The sequence below is a fragment of the Macaca fascicularis genome, chromosome 4 (genome assembly GCF_037993035.2).
Source record: "Macaca fascicularis isolate 582-1 chromosome 4, T2T-MFA8v1.1".
In the NCBI taxonomy this organism is placed as follows: domain Eukaryota; kingdom Metazoa; phylum Chordata; class Mammalia; order Primates; family Cercopithecidae; genus Macaca; species Macaca fascicularis.
Window position 1 is genome coordinate 115,007,267 of NC_088378.1, and position 20,395 is coordinate 115,027,661.

General features: G+C 40.7%; 1 protein-coding gene and 1 long non-coding RNA gene across 23 annotated transcripts in view; one reads left to right on the plus strand and one right to left on the minus strand.

Annotated features, from left to right (window-relative positions):
* DST (dystonin) overlaps nucleotides 1-20,395 on the plus strand; it is a 488,729-nt gene that overhangs the window by 233,525 nt on the left and 234,809 nt on the right. For 16 of the 22 annotated variants that reach the window (XM_005552659.4, XM_005552672.4, XM_005552661.4 and 13 more), the window contains 2 exons: nucleotides 16,390-16,479; nucleotides 18,780-18,857. In XM_005552659.4, coding sequence (XP_005552716.3) covers nucleotides 16,390-16,479; nucleotides 18,780-18,857 — 168 coding nt within the window. Of the gene's footprint in view, nucleotides 1-16,389; nucleotides 16,480-17,005; nucleotides 17,042-18,779; nucleotides 18,858-20,395 lie in introns of all 22 variants that reach the window. The other 6 variants (XM_005552656.4, XM_065542902.1, XM_065542909.1 and 3 more) reach the window with 1 other exon arrangement.
* LOC135970313 (uncharacterized) lies at nucleotides 3,335-8,079 on the minus strand. The gene is made up of 3 exons (XR_010586005.2): nucleotides 7,812-8,079; nucleotides 5,943-6,123; nucleotides 3,335-4,259 (listed from the first exon to the last, which is right to left on the minus strand). It is a non-coding gene; the product is annotated as an uncharacterized lncRNA (long non-coding RNA).

Below are 20,395 nucleotides of genomic sequence, written 5' to 3' on the forward strand. Positions count from 1 at the left end.
TATTCAGGTAAAAGTCTTTTAGGTAATCTCTCTGAGCTGCCCTCAGAAGAATAGATGAAAAGTCTCTCTGGGCATGGTGATGACTTTTAATCTCTTCTCTTTTCTGTGGTTAATCTTTCCTAGTTATTTGATGAAACTCCTAGAGAGAGGTCTTAAGGCAATTGCATTTCTTTTGGACAGAAATTTCGCTAGTCAGCTAAGGAAATTCTAGAGATCCTCCCTCCTTGCCCTTGGTGAGGAGTGGGAGAGAAACAAGAGAAGGTTAGAAAGTTAGGCAGCTTCTAAGGACTTCCAATTTCTTCTATTCAAAGTACTCAGCATGCCAAAGCGTCATGCTTTGGAGTTGTCATTCTCTACACCCTAACAGGGGAAATACTTAGGAGGTTTGGCATGCAGAAGTGGACATTTCTCTTCAATGTGTTAGTCATTCAGAAGCAATTTACTTAACTCCAACTGTGTGGCAGAACATGATGCCAGGCACTAACTCCCATAGATGCCATGGTGGGCCTTGGGGCAAACACAAATCCCCTGCTAGGAAGTCATTTGAGGGGATTTGTGAATCTATTTCCTGAGTTTCTGTTTTTTCCCCATGATCCGGCAGGCGTTCAAGAACCCACAGCTGAGTGCATGGCTAAGGTCAAATGCAAAGTGTAGGTGACTAATCTTTTATTTATTCAACAAAAGTTCTTTGAATATCTACTGTGTGAAAGGCACTGTGCCAGACATTAAGCATTTGCAGTGAGGACCCAAGACAGGGCCCTGTCTTCTTAAGGGAATTATGAATACATTTATGTATATTGTCTACATAAAACTATTCTATAAGTAAAATGATGATTGGTGTACTGGTGTAATCCAAAGAATATGGGAGTGCAGAAGAGGGAAATCATCACTGTCTGGATGACATTAGAACTTGACCTAGTAGGAAAAGTAAGATTTCTGTAACTAAAGGAGGAGTGGGGACAGGAAGGCATTTCAGGTAGAAGGAATACTGAGTATAAGTAGAGAGAAATATCACAGCAGAGGTTTTAGACTGTGACCTCAAGTATTCAGCAGACATTTTTTTTTTCTTTTGAAATGGAGTCTCGCTGTGTCGCCCAGGCTGGAGTGCAGTAGCGTGATCTCGGCTCACTGCAAGCTCCGCCTCCTGGGTTCACTCCATTCTCCTGCCTCAGCCTCCCAAGCCGCTGGGACTACAGGCGCCCGCCACCACGCCAGGCTAATTTCTCCCATTTTTTAGTAGAGACAGGATTTCACCGTGCTAGCCAGGATGGTCTCGATCTCCTGACCTCGTAATCCTCCTGCCTCAGCCTCCCAAAGTGCTGGGATTACAGGTATGAGCCACCGCGCCTGGCCTTCAGCAGACATTTTGTTTCAAAATCTCTCTTAGGTTTCAGGAATGGATATGAAGCTCTAGTTAGAGCACTGGGACCTGAGCATCTTGCAGTAAACCCACAGCTGTCATGTGGTTCACTTTCAGAAGTGTGGCCTCTGATTTGCTAGGTGTTACCTGGCTCTAATCTGCTCTTGGTGAAATTTGTCACTTTAAAAGGGAGGGTGCTCAGGGGCTGGAGAGAAAATAACTTCCACTTAGATTTCAGCTTTAGTAAGAGACATTAATGCAGTACCTCTTCTGTGACACTGGGCTTTTACAACTGGGGAAACTAGTTTTTGAGCATCTGTGGTCCAGAGATCTCTTTTGAGTAGACTAGAATCTGGAAGTTTGGCAAACTTATGATGTCATTTAGGAAGTGATCACTTTGAAACTTTTAATCCTCCTACAGAAAGTATATTTCTGTTGCAGAGATTAATTTAACAAGAGTGTATATAGCATCTGTCAAATTTTTAATTAAGTAATTAAAAGAATAAACCTGCATTTATAATTCCATTCCAAACATATCAGTTCCCCAGATATGATTTTGGGTGGTTTTATTTTAGAAAAATGTGAATCGTGGTACTGGGGACCAGGAGTGTCATCTGGATTTAAGGAAACATTCTTTTACAGGGAAGAGGTGTTAAGCATCAGAATGGATTGTAGCAGTGGCAGTGGCATCTCATCATCTGGGGGTGTCTTTAAAAATAGTTTTAGTGTTCCTCTCCTTGTGTCAGTTGTCTTGATCATAATCCTGGGTTATTTCAAAGGTTTAATGAAGAGGATGCAACCAGTTGTTCTCAGTTGTTTATTTGCAAGGACCCAAGGAAATGAGCTTATGTTTAAAGAGGAGTGAATTACTTTGCATATAAAGTATCTGAAAGTATCAGAGTATCATCAAAACCTTAAAACTGTAAAATATGCTATGAAGAGACCCCTAGATTTTCCAATCCTTGAGACTTGAAAAAAGGAGATGAAGGAACCACTTGTGTCATGCCTATCCTAATCTCTCACCTTAGGAAATAATGCTCTGAAAGGGACACCAGGAAGTGCCCATGATGGCATGACCAGAAGGTATCTGCACTCCTGGCTAGCTGCACCTTTCCTGGAGCTGTATCTACCAGTGGATTCTGTTACTTGCCCAGCACTTACCCCACTCTCTGAGGACCTTGCTTCCTCTGAGTCTGCAGTGTGACTCATATCGTAACCATTCCAGCAAGTGGCTCACTGTTCGGTTAAGGACAGAGCCGTATAAGACATTATCCAGGAAGTAGATGAAGTTAATTTTTGAAGTTCAGGTAGTTCTTTTATTGTGTGTGTGTGTGTGTGTGTGTGTGCATGCACGTGTGTGTTGAGGTTATAGGTCAGGCATTGACAACCTATAGTTCATTTGACTAAAGCCCCAAAAAAGATGATTCAGCTCAGAAGTATTCAGGGCATTTGCCACAACCAGCACTTTAATCAGAATTGCAAAGTAGTTGAAATTTTTATTTGTCACGTCCTTATATTCCTTTTCTGATGCTTCTCTCCCCACTCACCAGCTGCCCAGGGTCTTCAGACTGCCTTTTACCTGGAATCATATCATGCCCCTGCCCTGCAGTGCTACTCCCCTACATGTTATTCCATCTTGTCACCAACCATGATTAAGATTTCTTTGAAACCAATGATAGGTAGGAATGAAGAGAAAGTCAGTCTGGTAAAGTGACCTTGTGTTACAAGCAGATGACTTGAGAGGTTGCTGTATCTGTCCCAGGAGCTCTCTTTTTTTGTTGTTTCAAAGACAGAATGTTTTTACTTGAATACATCTCTACGTTTATAATGATTAATTTGAATCTGATTTATGAATTTGGTGTAACATTACAAGAGAGTCATTAGCTGGGAGGATTTGATGAGGAAATACACATTTTTTGAACTAGTGTGAATTTTGGTCATGGATATAATTTAAATAAAACTAATTTAAAATTCTTTAAAATAACCTTTGCAAGATTTTTATTTTAAAGTATTTACAATTCTGTTTTAAAAGCTTTTCAGTAAAAGATGGAATTTAAAAATATAGTGGAATCTCTTTAAAACAGTGGTGGTAAAGGATAAGACTGTAATAGTATCATTATAGACTACCTGTGTCAAACAGACTTTGTTACCCATAATTATATTTTTTAAGTCATGGCACACAGATGAACCATGTCTAATTAGCTATTAGTATTATAATAGCATTCTACTTAGTTGTCTTTGTCTTTGTAAAGGTAAACTGAGGCTGGAGCCGAACCGGGAACGAAGACACAAGGCAAATGGCAGTGAGAATAGCCTTTACTAGGACTCGCAGGCGAGGTTCCTCGGTCCAAAGGTGCGGGCCGAGGAAGTCACGCTGAGGGAGGAGGGTAGGGGCTTTTTACAGCCCGAGAGGTAGGGAAGCTGGTTGTACAAGCAGGGCCTGGGGGGCTCTTGAAACTACTAGGGCAGGAGTCGAGTAAGGGTCATGAGGAAGGGGTCTTTGGAAACTGTTAACCGAAACTGCTGTTTACGAACTTGTGGAATGCAGGTGAACTGCAGGTCATGGGGGAGTGTGGTTGCCCAGCCGGAACTCTGACGCATGTAAGTCTGCGGGTGTGTACAAGGGTGAAGGGAGTCTTTAACAAAAGGCCTGCTACGCTGGGTAACGCCGCCATGTTGGGTCTAGATTCCTAGACCCAACATGAGAGGTCTAGATTCCGACCTCTTTCTAATAAGAAAATGGGGCGACGTGTTCCTCTGGCTGCTTCCTGCTGGTATGGGTCCTCGTGGGGTTCTTCGGAGGTCGGAACTCGGGTATAGGTGTGGAGCAGCATCTGATTGAAAGTGACATGGGAGACTTCTTTCATGCAGTCCTGGATGAAGCGGAGGACACAGGGAGCTATGAGTAGCAAGAAACCAATGATTAGTAAGGGGCTTAGAAAGGGTAGGATTTAACCGGCCACAGACGACTGCCACCATCTAAGTGAGGGCCTTGATCCGAGGTTTTTCTGGTAGAGTCTTTCCCGAATCTTTTCTAGAGTGAGGAGATTGGTTTCTACTAGTCCTGACTCATTGATGTAGTGTTCGGCCGGGAAGGGGAAAGGAGGAGGTCAGATTAGAGGAGTTAAAAGGGCTGGGTAAGGTTACCGCAACCAGTGGGGGCTTATTCAAGGCTGCACACAAGAAACAATGAGAGATGTTGTGTACCTCGGCCATGTGTACCACTTGAGCCCCTTCCCTGACTAAGGTTAGCCAGGAAAAAGGGTTGCTGCTGTCCTGGGGCTTGCTGCCCGGGCTAGAGCTGAGATGGCTTCCTCCTGTTGTCTGATGTCAGAGGCCAGGCTGACGAGGCTGCTTACGACCTTGATGTAGGCCTTAAAGATCCTGAGTCGGGCCACGGGATAAGACTCACTGTGCCCACCAGTCCTAGGAAGGACAAGATCTCTTCCGCATCCTGAGGAGGCTGGAGAGTTTCAATGAGGCTTATTCTGTGTGCTGTGAGGCTTTTTGTAGTGGGTGTGAGGAGTATGCCTAGGTAGGTGACAGAAGGGCTGCAAAGTTGAGCCTTATCCGGGGTAACCTGATAACCTTGGTCGCCTAGAAAATTTAAAAGTGTAGCAGTATCTGCAAGGGAATACTCCTAGGAAGGACTACATAGTAATAAGTCATCGACATACTGTAATAGTGTGCTGTGGGTCAGGGGACAGAGGACAACATCCTGTGCCAGTGCCTGTCCGAAAAAATGGGGCCTATCACGGAACCTTTGAGGCAAAACAGTCCAAGTCAGCTGGGAAGAAATATGAGTGTCTGGATCTTCCAATGTAAAAGCAAACAGAAAGTGGCGGTCTGGGTGTAGAGGGATGGTAAAGAAGGTCAAGGACAGTGAAATGGGTGGTGTCAGGGGGAACGCACGAGAGGAGTGTATATGGATTAGGAACAACTGGAAAGGTAGAGACTACTGCCTCATTGATGAGGCGTAGGTCCTGCACAACACAATAGGCCCCAGAGCTTTTCAGTACAGGCAGGATAGGAGTATTGCATGGTGAGTTGGCGGGAACTAGAATGTGCTGCCGGAGCAGGTGTGTAATGATGGGTTTTAGTCCTTGTCGGTGTTCAAGGGAGATAGGGAACTGGGGCCTAGAGGGAAACTTAGAAGGGTCTTTTAGCCAGATGTGGACTGGAGTGTGGTGCTGGGCAATGATCAGGGTGGAGATGTCCCACACCTCAGGGTTAATGGGGACTGGAAACGGGAGTGGGGGGTCAGCCTGGCGAGGTTTGTCAGGTGAGAGAAGAGGGAAGAGGAACGTGAGGTGGGGGGAGGGGTTGGGTCAGAAGTGAACTGAGGCCCGTAGCTTGGAGAGGAGATCTCGTCCTAACAAGGGGACTGGGCATGAAGGAATAAGAAATGAGTGCGAGAAGAGGGAGCCATCCAAGCGGCAAGACAGAGGAGGAGTCTGGCGGTAGGTGGAGGGAGTGCCATCAATTCCCATGACTGTGACAGTGGAGGGGTGGCTGGGGCCACTAAAGGAAGGCAAAACAGAGCAGGTAGCCTCTGTGTCCATGAGGAAAGATATGGACTTACCCGCTACCTGGAGCATAACCCTGGGCTCGGTGAGAGTAAGAGGGGTTCCCGAGTCTGGGCCTCTTCAATCTTCGTCGGTGTCGAGGAGTTGGAAGGCGCCTCCAGTACCTGGAGGAGGGTCGTCACCTGGAGACGTAGCGACCGTCCTCAGGTTGGGGCAGTCCGACTTCCAGTGGCCCATCTGCCGACAGTTCGGACGGGGGTGGGTTGGCTCCTTTGGGTTGGGGCACTGCTTGGCCCAGTGGCTGTCATTGCTGCACTTGAAGCAGGCACCAGGTGGCGCTCGGGTAGTACCTCCTTTCTGGGAGCTCCTGGAGCCGGCCGGTCTCAGGGCTGCTACCAAGGCCTGGGTTTGGAGTTGTGCCTTCTGTTTTAGCCTGGCCTGTTGTTGGGCCTCAGCTGCTTCCTCCCTGGAGTTGTAGACCTTGAAGGCCAGTTTGACTAAATCCTGGATGGGAGTTTGAGGGCCTTCCTCCGCCTTTTCGAACTTTTTTTGGATATTGGGGGCCGACTGAGAAATAAAGTATGAAGCTAAGATGGCTCCTCCTGCAGGGGAGGCAGGGTCAAGGCGGGTGTACTGAATAAGTGACTCTGTCAGTCAGTTAAGAAAAACAGCCGGATTTTCATCTGAGCCTTGGACTACCTCCTTTAACTTATTAAAATTGACTGACTTATTGGAGGCTGCCTGCATGCCAGCAAGAAGGCACTGGACCATCATATCTTGGCGGCAGCAGCCTGCCTGACCAACCTGCTAGTCCTAGTTGGGCTCGGCTGAGGGCACTGCCTCAGTGCCAACTGGCATGGTGTGGTCAGTTAAATGAACCTGGTCAGCATGCTGCCTGGCTGCCGCTAGGATACACTCCTGTTCCTCAGGGGACAGGGTTGAGGTCATAACGACATGGGGATCATGCCAGGTGAGGTCATACGCCTGGCACAGGTATCTGAAGTTTTTGAAATAGTGAGTGGGGTTGGCTGAGAAAGAGCCTACACGTTCTTCAATCTTAGACAGGTCTGCCAGTGAAAACAGCACATAGACCCAGACTACTCCTTCGGCACCTGCCACCTCTCGCAAGGGACACAGGAGGTCGGTCCTGGACCGAGTGTGGGCTGAGGCATGTGAGGAAGGGGAGGAGGTGGAGCTAGGGGAGACAGAATCTGTCGGGTTTGGCAAGGGCACAGGAGGGGTGGAAGGGAGGGGAGGCGCTGACGAGGATGGGGATAATGGCGGGTCAGGGTAAGGAGAAGATTGGGTGGGAGACCAAAGGGGTGGCCGGATAGTGTGTGAGGAGGCTCAGAAAAAGAGGAGGAATCATCCCTCTCCTTGCTCGTGGGAAGAGACTTTGTGAGTAGGACCTGAGCTAACGAGCATTGAGCACAGAGATCTGGGTGAGAACGCAAGTCCCAAAAGGCTTGAACATAGGGTATCTCGTACCATTTGCCTAGTCTCTTGCAGAAGTTGGTCAGATCCGTGAGGATGTTAAAGTCTAGAGTACCTTCTGCAGGCCACTGAGACTGATTATCCAATTTATACTGCGGTCATGCTACTGTGCAGAAGAAAATGAGCTGCTTTTGTTTTAGGTCTTGGCTGAGACTTAAAGTCTGGAAATTAGCCAAGAGGCACCTCAGAGGGGATTTTTGGTTTGGTTTGGACTGGATAGTTCCCATGGTCCTAAGGCAGGCAATCCGGCGGCAATGGGAGCGTCCTCCTACTGCCATGTGGAGTGCAGGGTACGGCAGCTTCTGGGGAGGTTGGACGTCTCCTAGTCCCCGGTGCCAAGGTTACAGTTGACCGGAGGGAGCCCCTGACGTGGCCACGCGTTTCGGACAGGGACTTCCCGGAGGGAGCCTACAGGATGGGGGAAAACTTACCCAGCAGTGAACAAATTGAGTCTTGGATTTAGTGAAATGGCTCCTGGCTTGGAAAGGAGGTCCTGGCTCGGGAAGAGGAGAGCCTACTCGACCTGGCAGGGGTCCGGGGAGGGGGTCTCCTCCTGGGTTTCGGCACCAAATGTAAAGGTAAACTGAGGCTGGAGCCGAACCGGGAACGAAGACACAAGGCAAATGGCGGTGAGAATAGCCTTTATTAGGACTCGTGGGCGAGGTTCCTCGGTCCAAAGGTGCGGGCCAAGGTAGTCGCGCTGAGGGAGGAGGGTCGGGGCTTTTTATAGCCCGAGAGGTAGGGAAGCTGGTTGTACCAACAAGGCCTGGGGGGGGTCTTGAAACTACTAGGGCAGGAGTCGAGTAAGGGTCATGAGGAAGGGGTCTTTGGAAACTGTTAACCGAAACTGTTGTTTACGAACCTGTGGAATGCAGGTGAACTGCAGGTCATGGGGGAGTGTGGTTGCCCAGCCAGAACTCTGACGCATGTAAGTCTGCGGGTGTGTACAAGGGTGAAGGGAGTCTTTAACAAAAGGCCTGCTACGCTGGGTAACACCGCCATGTTGGGTCTAGATTCCTGCCTAACAGTCTTTATATTACAACCACACATTTTCACTTGTTTCAATCAAAATTTTGTTTCCTTGAGTAGGTTTTCTCGTTAGACATGTTAAGTGATTTTGACCCTTCCTTTCCCAGCTTTTTCTTTTGCCCAAATTATGAGAAAGTAGGAGGAGTAGGAAAAAGGTGAGCATAATAAGGATATCGATTGGTTTCTCCTCTTTTTCTTATGCTGGTGTTAAAAATTGCTCTTGAAATAGTAGTACTTACTGTGATTTTTTTGAGGTGATGATAAAGAGTTTAAAGAAAGATTTATATAAGTAAGGAGCTAGGAGGATATTTGAAAAACCTGTAAAAGGTAATGCCCATATTTTCCTGCCAAACAGACAGAATACTGGAAAGAAGCATCCTTAGTCTTATCTAAAATACCTCCTCCTCTTTTTAAAGATTGCACAATAATATTTATTAGCTGTTCTTCCCTCTCTCATATAAGGAATGGGTAATGCTGATGCCTTTACAAACCGATGCTCGTTTGTTAGACATTGTAGTATGGAGTTTGTCTAGAATACATCTTTAGTAAAAACTAACTCCAAGGAACTGTACAGATAGCAATAAAGATACACTATGTAGAGTATATTGATTTCTGAATTTATTTTTCCCTTTCAGTTACATTATAATTGCCCCACACCAAGATCTGTACAGCTATGCAAGAGATGAAAAATCTATAGGTTCAGGGGAAAATGTGAGCAAAAATAGATTTTTTATGTGTTTTCTTGCTAATAAAAGGGAAGATAGGAAAGATAGAGACCTAAACCCAAACCAAACCAGAACCAACCAACCCAAACCTCAAACTGTTACAGAAAAGTTACCTACTTGAAAATATTTACAAATGGAAATAGCCTTTTAAAAAGGTTACTGAAACCATGGCGAGACTGTATAGAAGAGAATAAAAATACCTAGGTGAAACAGTGACTAAAATACCCCAAATCTTAAAGTGTTTATCTGTAATATATTAATAAATGTTTTTATTCTATTTAACTACCTAGTTCCACCTTGTGGTGAAAGACTAGAAAAGGCCATTCAGTTTTTGCATTTTAATTATAGATTGCCAACCCAGAAGCTTAAAAGAGAAACCTTCTTTGTCAAGGAGTGAATCAGGTCCAAAAAAAGTAGACACATTATTTGTAATGCCTAGTGCCAATGTGGATTTTAAAAAAGTCTCTATTATTTTATCCATTAATACCTTAAGATGTATAACTAATATCTTTATTTCATAGTTTAAAAATAACCTAAAGGAGATGAATTCTATGTGGCCTTAATGTTGACTTAACATAGTACCTTAAAAAACCATAACCACCTTTTTATCATGCCAAAGAAGAATATTTCCCTATTATACTCAGCTGTACCAATTTCACATTTATAATAATTTAGGTAGAATATGAATTGTAGTTTTATTCTTTCACAACTCCTGAAGAAGTAGTACTGAAATAAATTTGTAATGAAAAAACCACTTTAGATAAGGCAGCTACCTAACGTAATACAATGTTTCTGAGCATTTTTTTGTGTGTATTTTAAAAGCATTAATTTTCTTATCAATAATTAATATGTTAATATATTGATATTTATGTTACCTTTATTTATTTTTTCAAGTGGGCTGTCTATAAGGAACTCGCCCAGGAGAACTTGACAGCTTATTTTTTATGAACGTACTTGTTTGATCTAAAAAAATTGCATTGTAAAATGTTTTAATTTATAATTTTCACTAAAGCAAACTATCCTTCTTCTCATCACCCAATTTGTACAAGCCAGTGAGGTGATCTCATTTGGGACAAGTCTTCTTTTATTATTTATGTTTCTTTCTAAAGATAGCTGATTGTTTTCCAGAATACTGTATCCTTTAGATATAGAACTTCTTTAAGAGAGGACTGTGAACCCTTTATGTGGCTGATGTTTTGCTCCCTGCTGCAGAGCACACTAAGATGCCTGCATTTTACCCAAGCTTCATTAATGGAATGTCTCTTCCAGTTTCCTTTTTTCCTGAGGGACCTTTCCTCTATTATTGTGTAATGATTGGGCCCTTGATTTTACCTGTGATTGATTTGTTTTTGCTTAAGATAATAGTTTACAGGGAAGCTTTTATATTGGTCAGAGATATTATGGCCTCATTCTACTTAAAATTCATAGTTTTCTTTGTGTAGGAAAAGTTCAAGTGTCTTAACCTGGGATATAAAGCCTCTGTGTCCACTCGTGCATCGTTCCAGTGTCATCTTCCACCTCATGCTTCATTGACTTCATCACTGCTTTCCTTCCTTCTAACTCATATATAGTTTTGTGTGTCCTTGCCTTTTTCCTTTGTTCATCCTCCTCCCTTCACCTGGAACATTCCCTTCTTCTTTGCTGGGAAGACCCCAGATTGGGTTAAGCTCCTCATAGCTTACTGAGTGTGCTCTGAATGCGTTTACTTTATACTGCAATTTCTTTCCTAAATTTCTTTCATCTCAGATTATAGACTTCAAGAGGTGGCACTCTTATTATTCATCTTTGTACCCATAGAAGTTAAAGGATACCGTGGCATATGATAGATGGATGCTCAATAAATACTTTGTGACCTGAATTGAATTGCAGCTAAATAATAGTAATATGTTTAAATAATGGGAAGTAAAATTTGTGTGAAATTTGTCTAGATTAGCATCAATCACTATAACGTTAGACTTTTAAAAAAGGAAGTTTAAACATTCAGCAAGCAGCTATATAATGATTCTCTTTTCTTCAAAGCTGAATTTGATTTAGCCTATATAAAACCAAACAATTATAGGTTAACAAAAGGAAATTTTCAGTGTAGTGTTTTTGATCAGTTAAGCCAGTTAGGTAATACAGACCTGGTGTGATCTACTCTGTTCTCTCTCCAAAATAAATTTGAAATATTGTCCATGTCATCACCAGCATCTTGTTTAGAATTTTTGTTGCGCATAGAATGTTTTCTAGTCTATTTTTCTTTCTTGGGATATTCTTTTAAGTAAAATATTAGTGCCCCCTAGAGGTAAACTCTAGGTGCAATGCTGTATACATATTTTTTAAAAATACTGCAAAATTCTACTAGAATTGTGTGAAATACAGAAAATGCTGTATCACCCTTGTTATGTAATTCAAGTTATGTAAGTTAATCCCAGAGTATTTCATAGTGCTTTTACTTTGCTCATCACTTCCTCTAGCACTATTGATCCAGACAGTTTTTTGTCCCATAGGGAGAAAGTATCCAAAAAGAGAAGAAGGAATGCTTTATTAAAAACTGAAAATGGAATGTTAGGGATATTGGCAGTTAGTATAGTCATCTGTGAAGGACAGTTACCAGGCCAAATGCCTATGACTCACTCCTGGGGTAAAATAAAAGCTTTTCTATGTAGGCTTTAACTGTTTACTTTCCCTTCTTTTCTTTCCCTTAAATTTCTTGCTAGATTAGATTGGAACCCCAATTCTTTCCCCTCAGTTCATTCCCGACCACCCTTTACCCATAATGTTGATTTTAAATTTTTAATAGCATCCTCTTTTATTCCATTCATTTGTGCTGAGGAAACTGACCCAGTATTATAAAGTACTTAGCACAAAGTTAGGCATCTAGTAGTAACTCATGGTGTGTATGTTTTTGTTTATTATTGTTAGTGACATTTGCTTTTCGGAGAAAGATATCTTATATTTTGTAGGACATTTTCCATGTACAGTATTTCTGTGGACCCTCAGAATAATCAGCTGAGACAGGAAAAGCAGGCAGTATCGGGGATAGCCAGTCTCTCTAGATTTTTTTCAAGCATCATAGAAGTTAAATTAGTTTATTTCTGCATTTTCTTGTAAAATTCTTGAGAAATTAAGCCATAAGTCTTAAGAGTATCTTTTATTTTATACATTTTCTAAGTTGACAGGTCATTGATTTTAAAAAATGATAATAATTTGATTTAAAGATTACAGACTTTTTGTTCTTTAGGTTGAACTAGGAGTTCTCTGTTTTCCAACCTTTATTTTAAAGATAAAAAAACTGAAGCCTAGAGAGTTTAGGCTGTTGGTACCAATTCATAAGGCCAGGGGCAGAAGCGGGACTAAAATGCCTTTTCCTTTATCACAGGTTTTCTCTTTTCCTAATTTAGAGGGAGTCTTACTCCTTCACCGAGGCTGGAGTGGCATGATCTCAGCTCACTGCCACCATGCCCGGCTAACTTTTTGTATTTTTAGTGGAGACAGGGTTTCACCATCTTAGCCGGGCTGGTCTTGAACTCCTGACTTCGTGATCCACCCACCTCAGCTTCCCAAAATGTTAGGATTACAGGTGTGAACCACCGCACCTGGCCCTCTTTTCCTAATTTAGGTTTGCATGGCGTAATATTATTTTCCTTCTCTAAACATGTGTTTTAATTTTTCTTTGTTGTTGCATAAATACAATGGTAACAAATGACACCTGGTTTGGGAAAGTTTCCCTTATGTAGAGGGTTTTGTTCAGTCTGGCAAGTCAAGCTGGCAAGTCACTCCCCATCTTTAACTGTCCTGGAGTGAGAAAGACACAAGAAGTGGAATATAGAGTGAAATGTGAGTCTGGTAGGTTGTAGGCATAGTGGACCAGAGAGCACAGAATTCTCAGCACTATTACAGTTCTGGAAGCCCCCAACCCAATCCATGTGCTTGGATTCTACTGTCCTTCTGTGTACTGAGGATATCAGACCTGCACAATAAAGTCATTTATTTTGAGAGATGAAGCAGCTGGCTGAGGATCAGGAGCTGTATAATGTTGTTTATATAAATATAATCTTTTAGTGTTCCCATTCAGGCTCTTTTAGAGTTTGGCTGCTTTCTGGTTATATTGGAGATATAACTGAGAAGTACACAGATTTAGATGTGTTAATGTACATGACATTCACAAGCTTAGCTTTTCTACCTTGTTTTTAAGTAGGTCTTAGCCTTATAAATTCAAGCTCGTGCCTTAGAATGGAACTGAGTGAATTCTTACAGTGCTCTAATACAAGAGTCCCCAACCCCCAGGCCACAGACAGGTACTGGTCCGGTCCGGTCCATGGCCTGTTAGGGAGTGGCCTGCACAGCAGGAGGTGAGCACTGGGCCAGCCAGCATTAGCACCTGAGCTCTGCCTCCTGTCCAGATCAGTGATGGTGTTAGATTCTAATAGGAGCATGAACCCTGTTGTTTTGTTTGTTTGTTTTTTGAGACAGAATCTCACTCTGTTGCCCAGGCTGGAGTGCAGTGGCACAATCTTGGCTCACTGCAGCCTCCACCTCACGGGTTCAAGTGATTCTCCTGCCTCAGCCTTCCAAGTAGCTGGGATTACAGGCATACGCCACATCACCTGGCTAATTTTTTGTGTGTATTTTTAGTAGAGATGGGTTTTGCCGTGTTGGCCAGGCTGTTCTCAAACTCCTGACCTCAAGTGATCCGCCCACCTTGGCCTCCCAAAGTGCTGGGGATTACAGGTATGAGCCACCACCGCATGGCTGCAAACCCTTTTGTGAACTGTGCATGTGAGGGATCTAGGTTGTGCTCTCCTTAAGAGAATCCAATACCTGATGATCTGACATGGAACAGTTTCATCCCAAAATCACCCTCCCCTGCATCTGTGGAAAAATTGTCTTCCATGAGTAGGAAATTGCAGTATTAGTACTCATTTCAGTTAAGTGCTTATCTCTTTGCATACATATCATGCATGTAGTAGATATGTTCCTGAAAAGGCCCTTGAAAATTGATTAATCTCTGAAATACAGTTGAGAAGTTGAGAGAGTTGTCATTTCATGGTATCTCAAGGTAAATATTCTAATTGAATGGATAATTCCTTTGTAAATTATTTGGTTATTTACAGGTCCCTTCCCTTCCCTTCCCTTCCCTTCCTTTCCTTTCCCTTTGCCTTTCCCTTTTTTCCTTTCCCTTTTTTCCTTTCCTTTTTCCTTTTCCCTTCCCTTCCCTTCCCTTCCCTTCCCTTCCCTTCCCTTCCCTTCCCTTCCCTTCCCTTCCCTTCCCTTCCCTGCCCTGCCCTGCCCTGCCCTGCCCTGCCCTGCCCTGCCCTGCCCTGCCCTGCCCTTCCCTTCCCTTGGAGTCTTACTTGGAGTCTTACTCTGTCACCCAGGCTGGAGTGCAATGGCTTGATCTCCGCCCACTGCAACCTCCACCTCCCGGGTTACAGTGATTCTCCTGTCTCAGCCTCCTGAGTAGCTGGGATTACAGGCGGCTGCCACCGTGCGCAGCTAATTTTTGTATTTTTAGTTGAAACGGTGTTTCACCACGTTGGTCAGGCTGGTCTCGAACTCCTGACCTCAGGTGATTGATCCACCTGCCTTGGCCTCCCAAAGTGTTGGCATTACAGGCATGAGCCACTGCACCCAGCCGTATTTATAGGATTTTCTAAACAAGGATTGCTTAAAACGTGTTATAACATTTTTTGGGGGGAATAAAGTGTTTTTATACTTTGTCTTACGTTGGTATTATGACATCAGAGATTCAACTGATACTCCTTGGGAATTAGGAAATCAAAATAAAATGTCAATTTGTAAAGATGGAGACTTGGTTAAAAGTAATTTGATTCACCTTCAGTTTTGCTGTCATTTCAATGGTACTATTGACATGAACAGTTACTTTGTGGTAGAGCTATTGAGCCTAAGCTTAGTATTTATATTATTTGTAGTTAATTATGCCTAGATGGGTAATTGAATATTAAAAGGTTCTGTGACTTACGTAAATAGTGCCAGAACACTGGATGTAAAAGCTGGTAAATTTGATAAGAAATTCCTAAGGGAACTTTTTCTTCATCAATCAAAAACATTTTCTGACACTAACAAAAGATATTGTAAAACATATATATATAGGGAGAGTCAATTAAGATAATAAAATTTTATGGGATTTAAACTATTTTTCGGAACTGAGAGACTTACCATAAAAGTTTGCTTCCAGTTTACATTAGGCCTCTTCTTGTGTTTGTGTTTGTGTAGTTATATAGTTTTGATCATAAGTTTAGATCTTTTCATTACTTTGTGCTGTGTATTCACTTGACATTTTGGAGGTGCAAAGGAGTTGGATTCATTTGTATACAGGGCTTGTGCCATGGGTGAAGTAGGCGGGATTCTGGTTCCTGCTTCTTTCTGGCCCAGTTCTTTGTTTCCTTTCATGAGAGCAGCCCAGAATTACTGAAAGGTGAGAAAATGGAAATGTGCCAGCCCACTGTGGAGCAGTAATCTTAATAGCCTGCTTTGACATGTGTCTGTCCAACACAAACCTTGTAGTGGGCCACGTGGTTACTAGAGCTATCCCTACTTGGCAGGCTGAACAAAGCTTTTGGGAAATCTTTGATGGTTTGGGTTCTAAAATCACAGACTTCTAAATCAGGCCTATGGAACGGAGGAAGCTATTGTAGGTTGATTGTTGATTTTGTGCTATTTAGGAAAATCTTCCATTATAAGAAGACTTATATTGTGCAGAGGAGGGTTTGGACAGAGGCCTTCTAACCTGACATGTATGGATTTCAAAAAATTTTTTTGAAATAATTATAGGCTCATAGGATATTGACAAAATAATATGTAGAGTCTCGTGTACCCTTCACCCAACTCATGTCTATGGATTTCTAAAAATGTTCCTCTGCATCCTTGATCCTGTTTTGGGCTAGAAGTTCAACTGCGGGGGTGAAAACTCTACCCTCTTGTTAAGGTGACACTGGCCGCTGTATCGGGAATTATGAATAAAATCAGGGCATTGCCCGTATTTGAAGAATTGTAACCCCATGTAGTAGTCCAGGTTTATGTTTTTTCTAGTGTCTTAAAAATGTAATAATTTGAATTTTCTTTTTGAATTATTAATCTGAAATTCACTTTTTTAAGTTTTTAAATTAAATTTAGTTTTTAAGTAATAAGTGTTTTAAAAATTTAAAAATAGGTGTGTGAATGAATACCATGTGAGGAATGTTTTCTAGTTGTCTCCTTTTTAGGATGATTCTGAGTTCTAGGACCCCAAATTTTGCTTTTCTCTTTGTAGGTTCGAAAGCATGTGAATGATCTCTATGAAGACTTAAGGGATGGACACAATTTGATTTCTCTTTTAGAGGTTCTTTCAGGAGATACCTTGGTAAGTTTTAACTTTCTTATTTTGAAGAACGTGTAATCTTTTCTGCATAGGACCAGTGTGTTTTCAGTGCAGACTATTCAGATTTTTGCAACATTCATCTTTTGAGCTGTGAATTCTGCCTGAAAAAGAAGTTTTGGTTAGATTCCTAAGCATTTTCAAACTTCAAATGACGTGAATTTGAGATTGAAGCACTTCGATTACTTCACTTATATAATCAGTTCTATAATTAAAATACTATTTTTGTTCTTGCTTCTTTTTTACCTTTGGGTTTTTTTGCTTAGCAGAAGTTGGATGCATAATATAACCACATATTAAAAGACTTACAAATAGCAAGAAAATAAACATTGCTTTCTGAAAAATGATCTAACCCATTCCGCAGGTGTCATTTTTTTTTTTCTTTTTGTGAACATTACTTCCCTTTCTTGTTACCTGTTCTCCTTCATTATGTTCTGTTCATGCTCTTCTTTTCATTTCTGGTCTGTCTTGTGTCTTTGCTGTCCTATCTTCTGTCTGTTATATTCATTAGCCAAGGGAGCGAGATTTTTTGAAGACCTTACGATTGGTGAGTGCAACAGAAGCATGCGAATATGAACAGCATGAGGATGTGGAGGATGAGGATAAGGGGGTAGGTGTCGCCCCCATAACTTGACTAACCTAGCCGTTCCCATGCGGTGAGCGCTAACCTGATAGAGAAGTAACTCCTGGGTTCAGGCTCCTTTTTAGAAAGCATAGAAAGGACCAAAACCCACATTGAGATAGATGTGTGTGTACCAAAAAACTGGACAAAGGAAATATTTTCTCTTTAAATTACCTTCAGAGAGCTAAAAATGATTGAATTATGTATACATTACTGTGCACTGCATGGTAATTAAACAGGCTTAAAGTACATGATGGCATTTTAGTTAAACAATTTTATATACATTGTATATAAACATGGAAATTTTACAAGTCTACAAATTTTTGTGCAAATTCATTCAATTTCTGGAAGTGATATTGCAAACATGGCAACTATGTATTGCTTTTTATGAAAGAACTTAGGGAAATTTTTTTAGTATTTAAGTTTCTGCTTTAAACCACACCTGTTGGCAATAGGTATTTGATGGACATGTTTTACCTCTCTAATGTATCTCATGTATTTAAAAGGGAGATTTAAAAATCCAGTATCCCAATAGAACTCACAGAGCTGTTGAATCTCCATGACTCTTAGTTGACTGCAGCCTACCTTTGCAAGACAGACGTGCTTCTTCTTTTGTCTTCTACATACCTGGTGCCCCTTGATTTTACTGGAAATTGTGCTTTTGTTGGATCCAGTGGGTAAATTTATCAACATCATTTCTACTTGTTATGCAGAACTTACCTTTCCTTCTGTAGTGTGCTGTCTGTTTTATTATGGCACCTTTGGCTTCAGCAACCTATACATACTGAAGAAGCCAAACTGTCAATTGTCTTTTTTCTTTTTTCCCTTTGGAAGATTTTATGTGATAAATTTCAGCTCCGTTCTTTGTATTTTTTTCTAAGCATTTCTCAGCCCTGTTTCCTTATGTTTTCCTTCATGCTAACTTGTAACGTTTCTTAAGGGAAACGGCATTAAGGAAAATAATTCTCGTCTGTCACTTTTGCTGAGACTGAGAAAATAATTGTGTCCATCCCCAAGTAGAGTAAAATGAGTATAGAGTCCTTTCTGATTATCATAGTGTCCACTTTTGTGAAAAAGCTAAAATAAAATAAAGAGGAAATATATGGTTTTAATTGGTTTTCTCTCTTTCTCTATCATGGCTAAGTAAACCTTCTCTGTCTTTCTCCTTCTTGGTGATTTTTATACTAACTGCATGCTACTTTATCTCATTTTCATTAATATGCCATATGTATATATGTGTGTGTGTGTATATATACAGTTATAAAACACTCTTGCTAATAGTGTTCAATAAGAAGGTAAAATGATGAATGATATTTAATTATTTTTGTGCCTCCATGGCTAAATAATTGTAGGCTAGCATTGTTTTATTACCAAATATTAAAAATCTATATGTTCTGTGACATTTTCTCTTTCCTTTTGTTTAAATAAAAAAATTGTCATAAAGTATATGTTTAAATAAAACATACTTAGAAAAAAATCCATAAGAGTTTACATTCAATCTCAGACAATATAAAGAAATTAAAAACTTCTTAGAAAATCTTATGGCCTTACCTAAACGGTAAATACTGTTTTGATATATTAAGATGAACAGAAAGCATATTTAAATTAGCATGGTCTGTGATAACAGAAACTCTTTTTTACACCTGCATTTTTCTGTTCTTAGCCCAGAGAAAAAGGTCGGATGCGTTTTCACAGACTACAGAATGTACAGATTGCACTTGATTATTTGAAAAGACGCCAGGTATGATGTTTTGAAAATACTATAATCATATAAACATATGTTACTAATACATCTATGTAGAAACATGTCAAGGAATGACAAGGTTAAATTTGCCTGTGAATTATAACCAGTAATCTTGTGCTTTGGTGAAGCAAATATTTAAAAATGTTTTTAAACATTTGCTCCCAAGAAAAGAAGTTAGTAGTAGGGATAAGCCCAGAGGAATTATAAGTGACTACATTTCCATCTATATAAGAACAACTGATTTTCTTTCTGTTTGAATTGGATTGCATTTGCCTAGGAAGTTACTGACATTTTAGTAGCAATAGAATGTTAAGAATGCCTATGAACAGTTCTTAATTATGGGGAAGCAATACTTTATTTTTTATACTTGATATATAAAAATAGTCAATTTTTATAAAAATACTTTATATAATACTTTTAATTAAGTGTAAGCATTTTTCATACTTAGTAGTGATAAGGCAATATTTTGTTTTTTATAAGTAGATAATATTGGATAATTTATGAGTAAAGATATAACAGCATTTCTGAAACTAGCCCCCAACTTGCTTGAGGTGTCAGGAGAAATCATGGAAAAGAATTAATAATATATTGGATATGATCTTGATTTGATGGCATTACATATTATAGTGTCATAAGCCAAAATATTAGTAATTTTTTCAATTGGTAGAAAAAGAATGTGGGAGAGTTGAAAATTATTGAAGACAGTGAGAGTCAGAGGGGACAGCAACAATTTTGTTTTTTTAATAGTTTGAAAAAAGGGTAGAGATTGGGTGTGGTGGCTCATGCCTGTAATCTCAGCACTTTGGGAGGCTGAGGCGTGAGGATCACTTGAGCCCAGGAAATTGAGGATGTGGTGAGCCATGATTGCAATATTGCACTCCAGCCTGGGTAACAGAATGAGCCCTGTCTCAAAAAAAAAAAAAAAAAAAAAGGCAAGGGAGAGAGGGAGAGGTAAACACTAGCTTTTATTATTTCTTCATTATTATTCGTCAATATTATGAACATTAAGATGCTTTTCCCTATTAAATACTACTAAATCCTCAGTGCTTAAATATATTGATGTTTGCTCATTGTTCATCATTCTCGTGGAAGATTCCAGAAGGATACTTCTGAAATGTTTTCTGGCAGTATTTTGTCCAAGAAGTAAAATGTTAAATATCATAGTATATAATTCTTAGTATTTAAATTCATGATATTAAATGATTTTGTCCAGGAAGTAAATGGATCATCATTGGATTTATTTACCTGAATGCACAGTTTGACAGTTGATAAGCTTTAAGTCTGAGTATTATATTATTTTAAAATATTTGAACAGCCTTCGAAATGCTCAGTGACTTATATATTTATGGCATATTGATAGCAAGATAATGCTAGTTATTTTAAAACCTTATAATGGAAATTTGAGAAAGTTGTTAGAATTGTTAGAATAGTTTCATACTTAATGGTAAGAGTAAAATAAAATTTATTTTTAAAAGACAAAATTATTTCTAATTTTAAGATCTCAAGTATTTAGGACTTCTCACTTGAGGAATTGT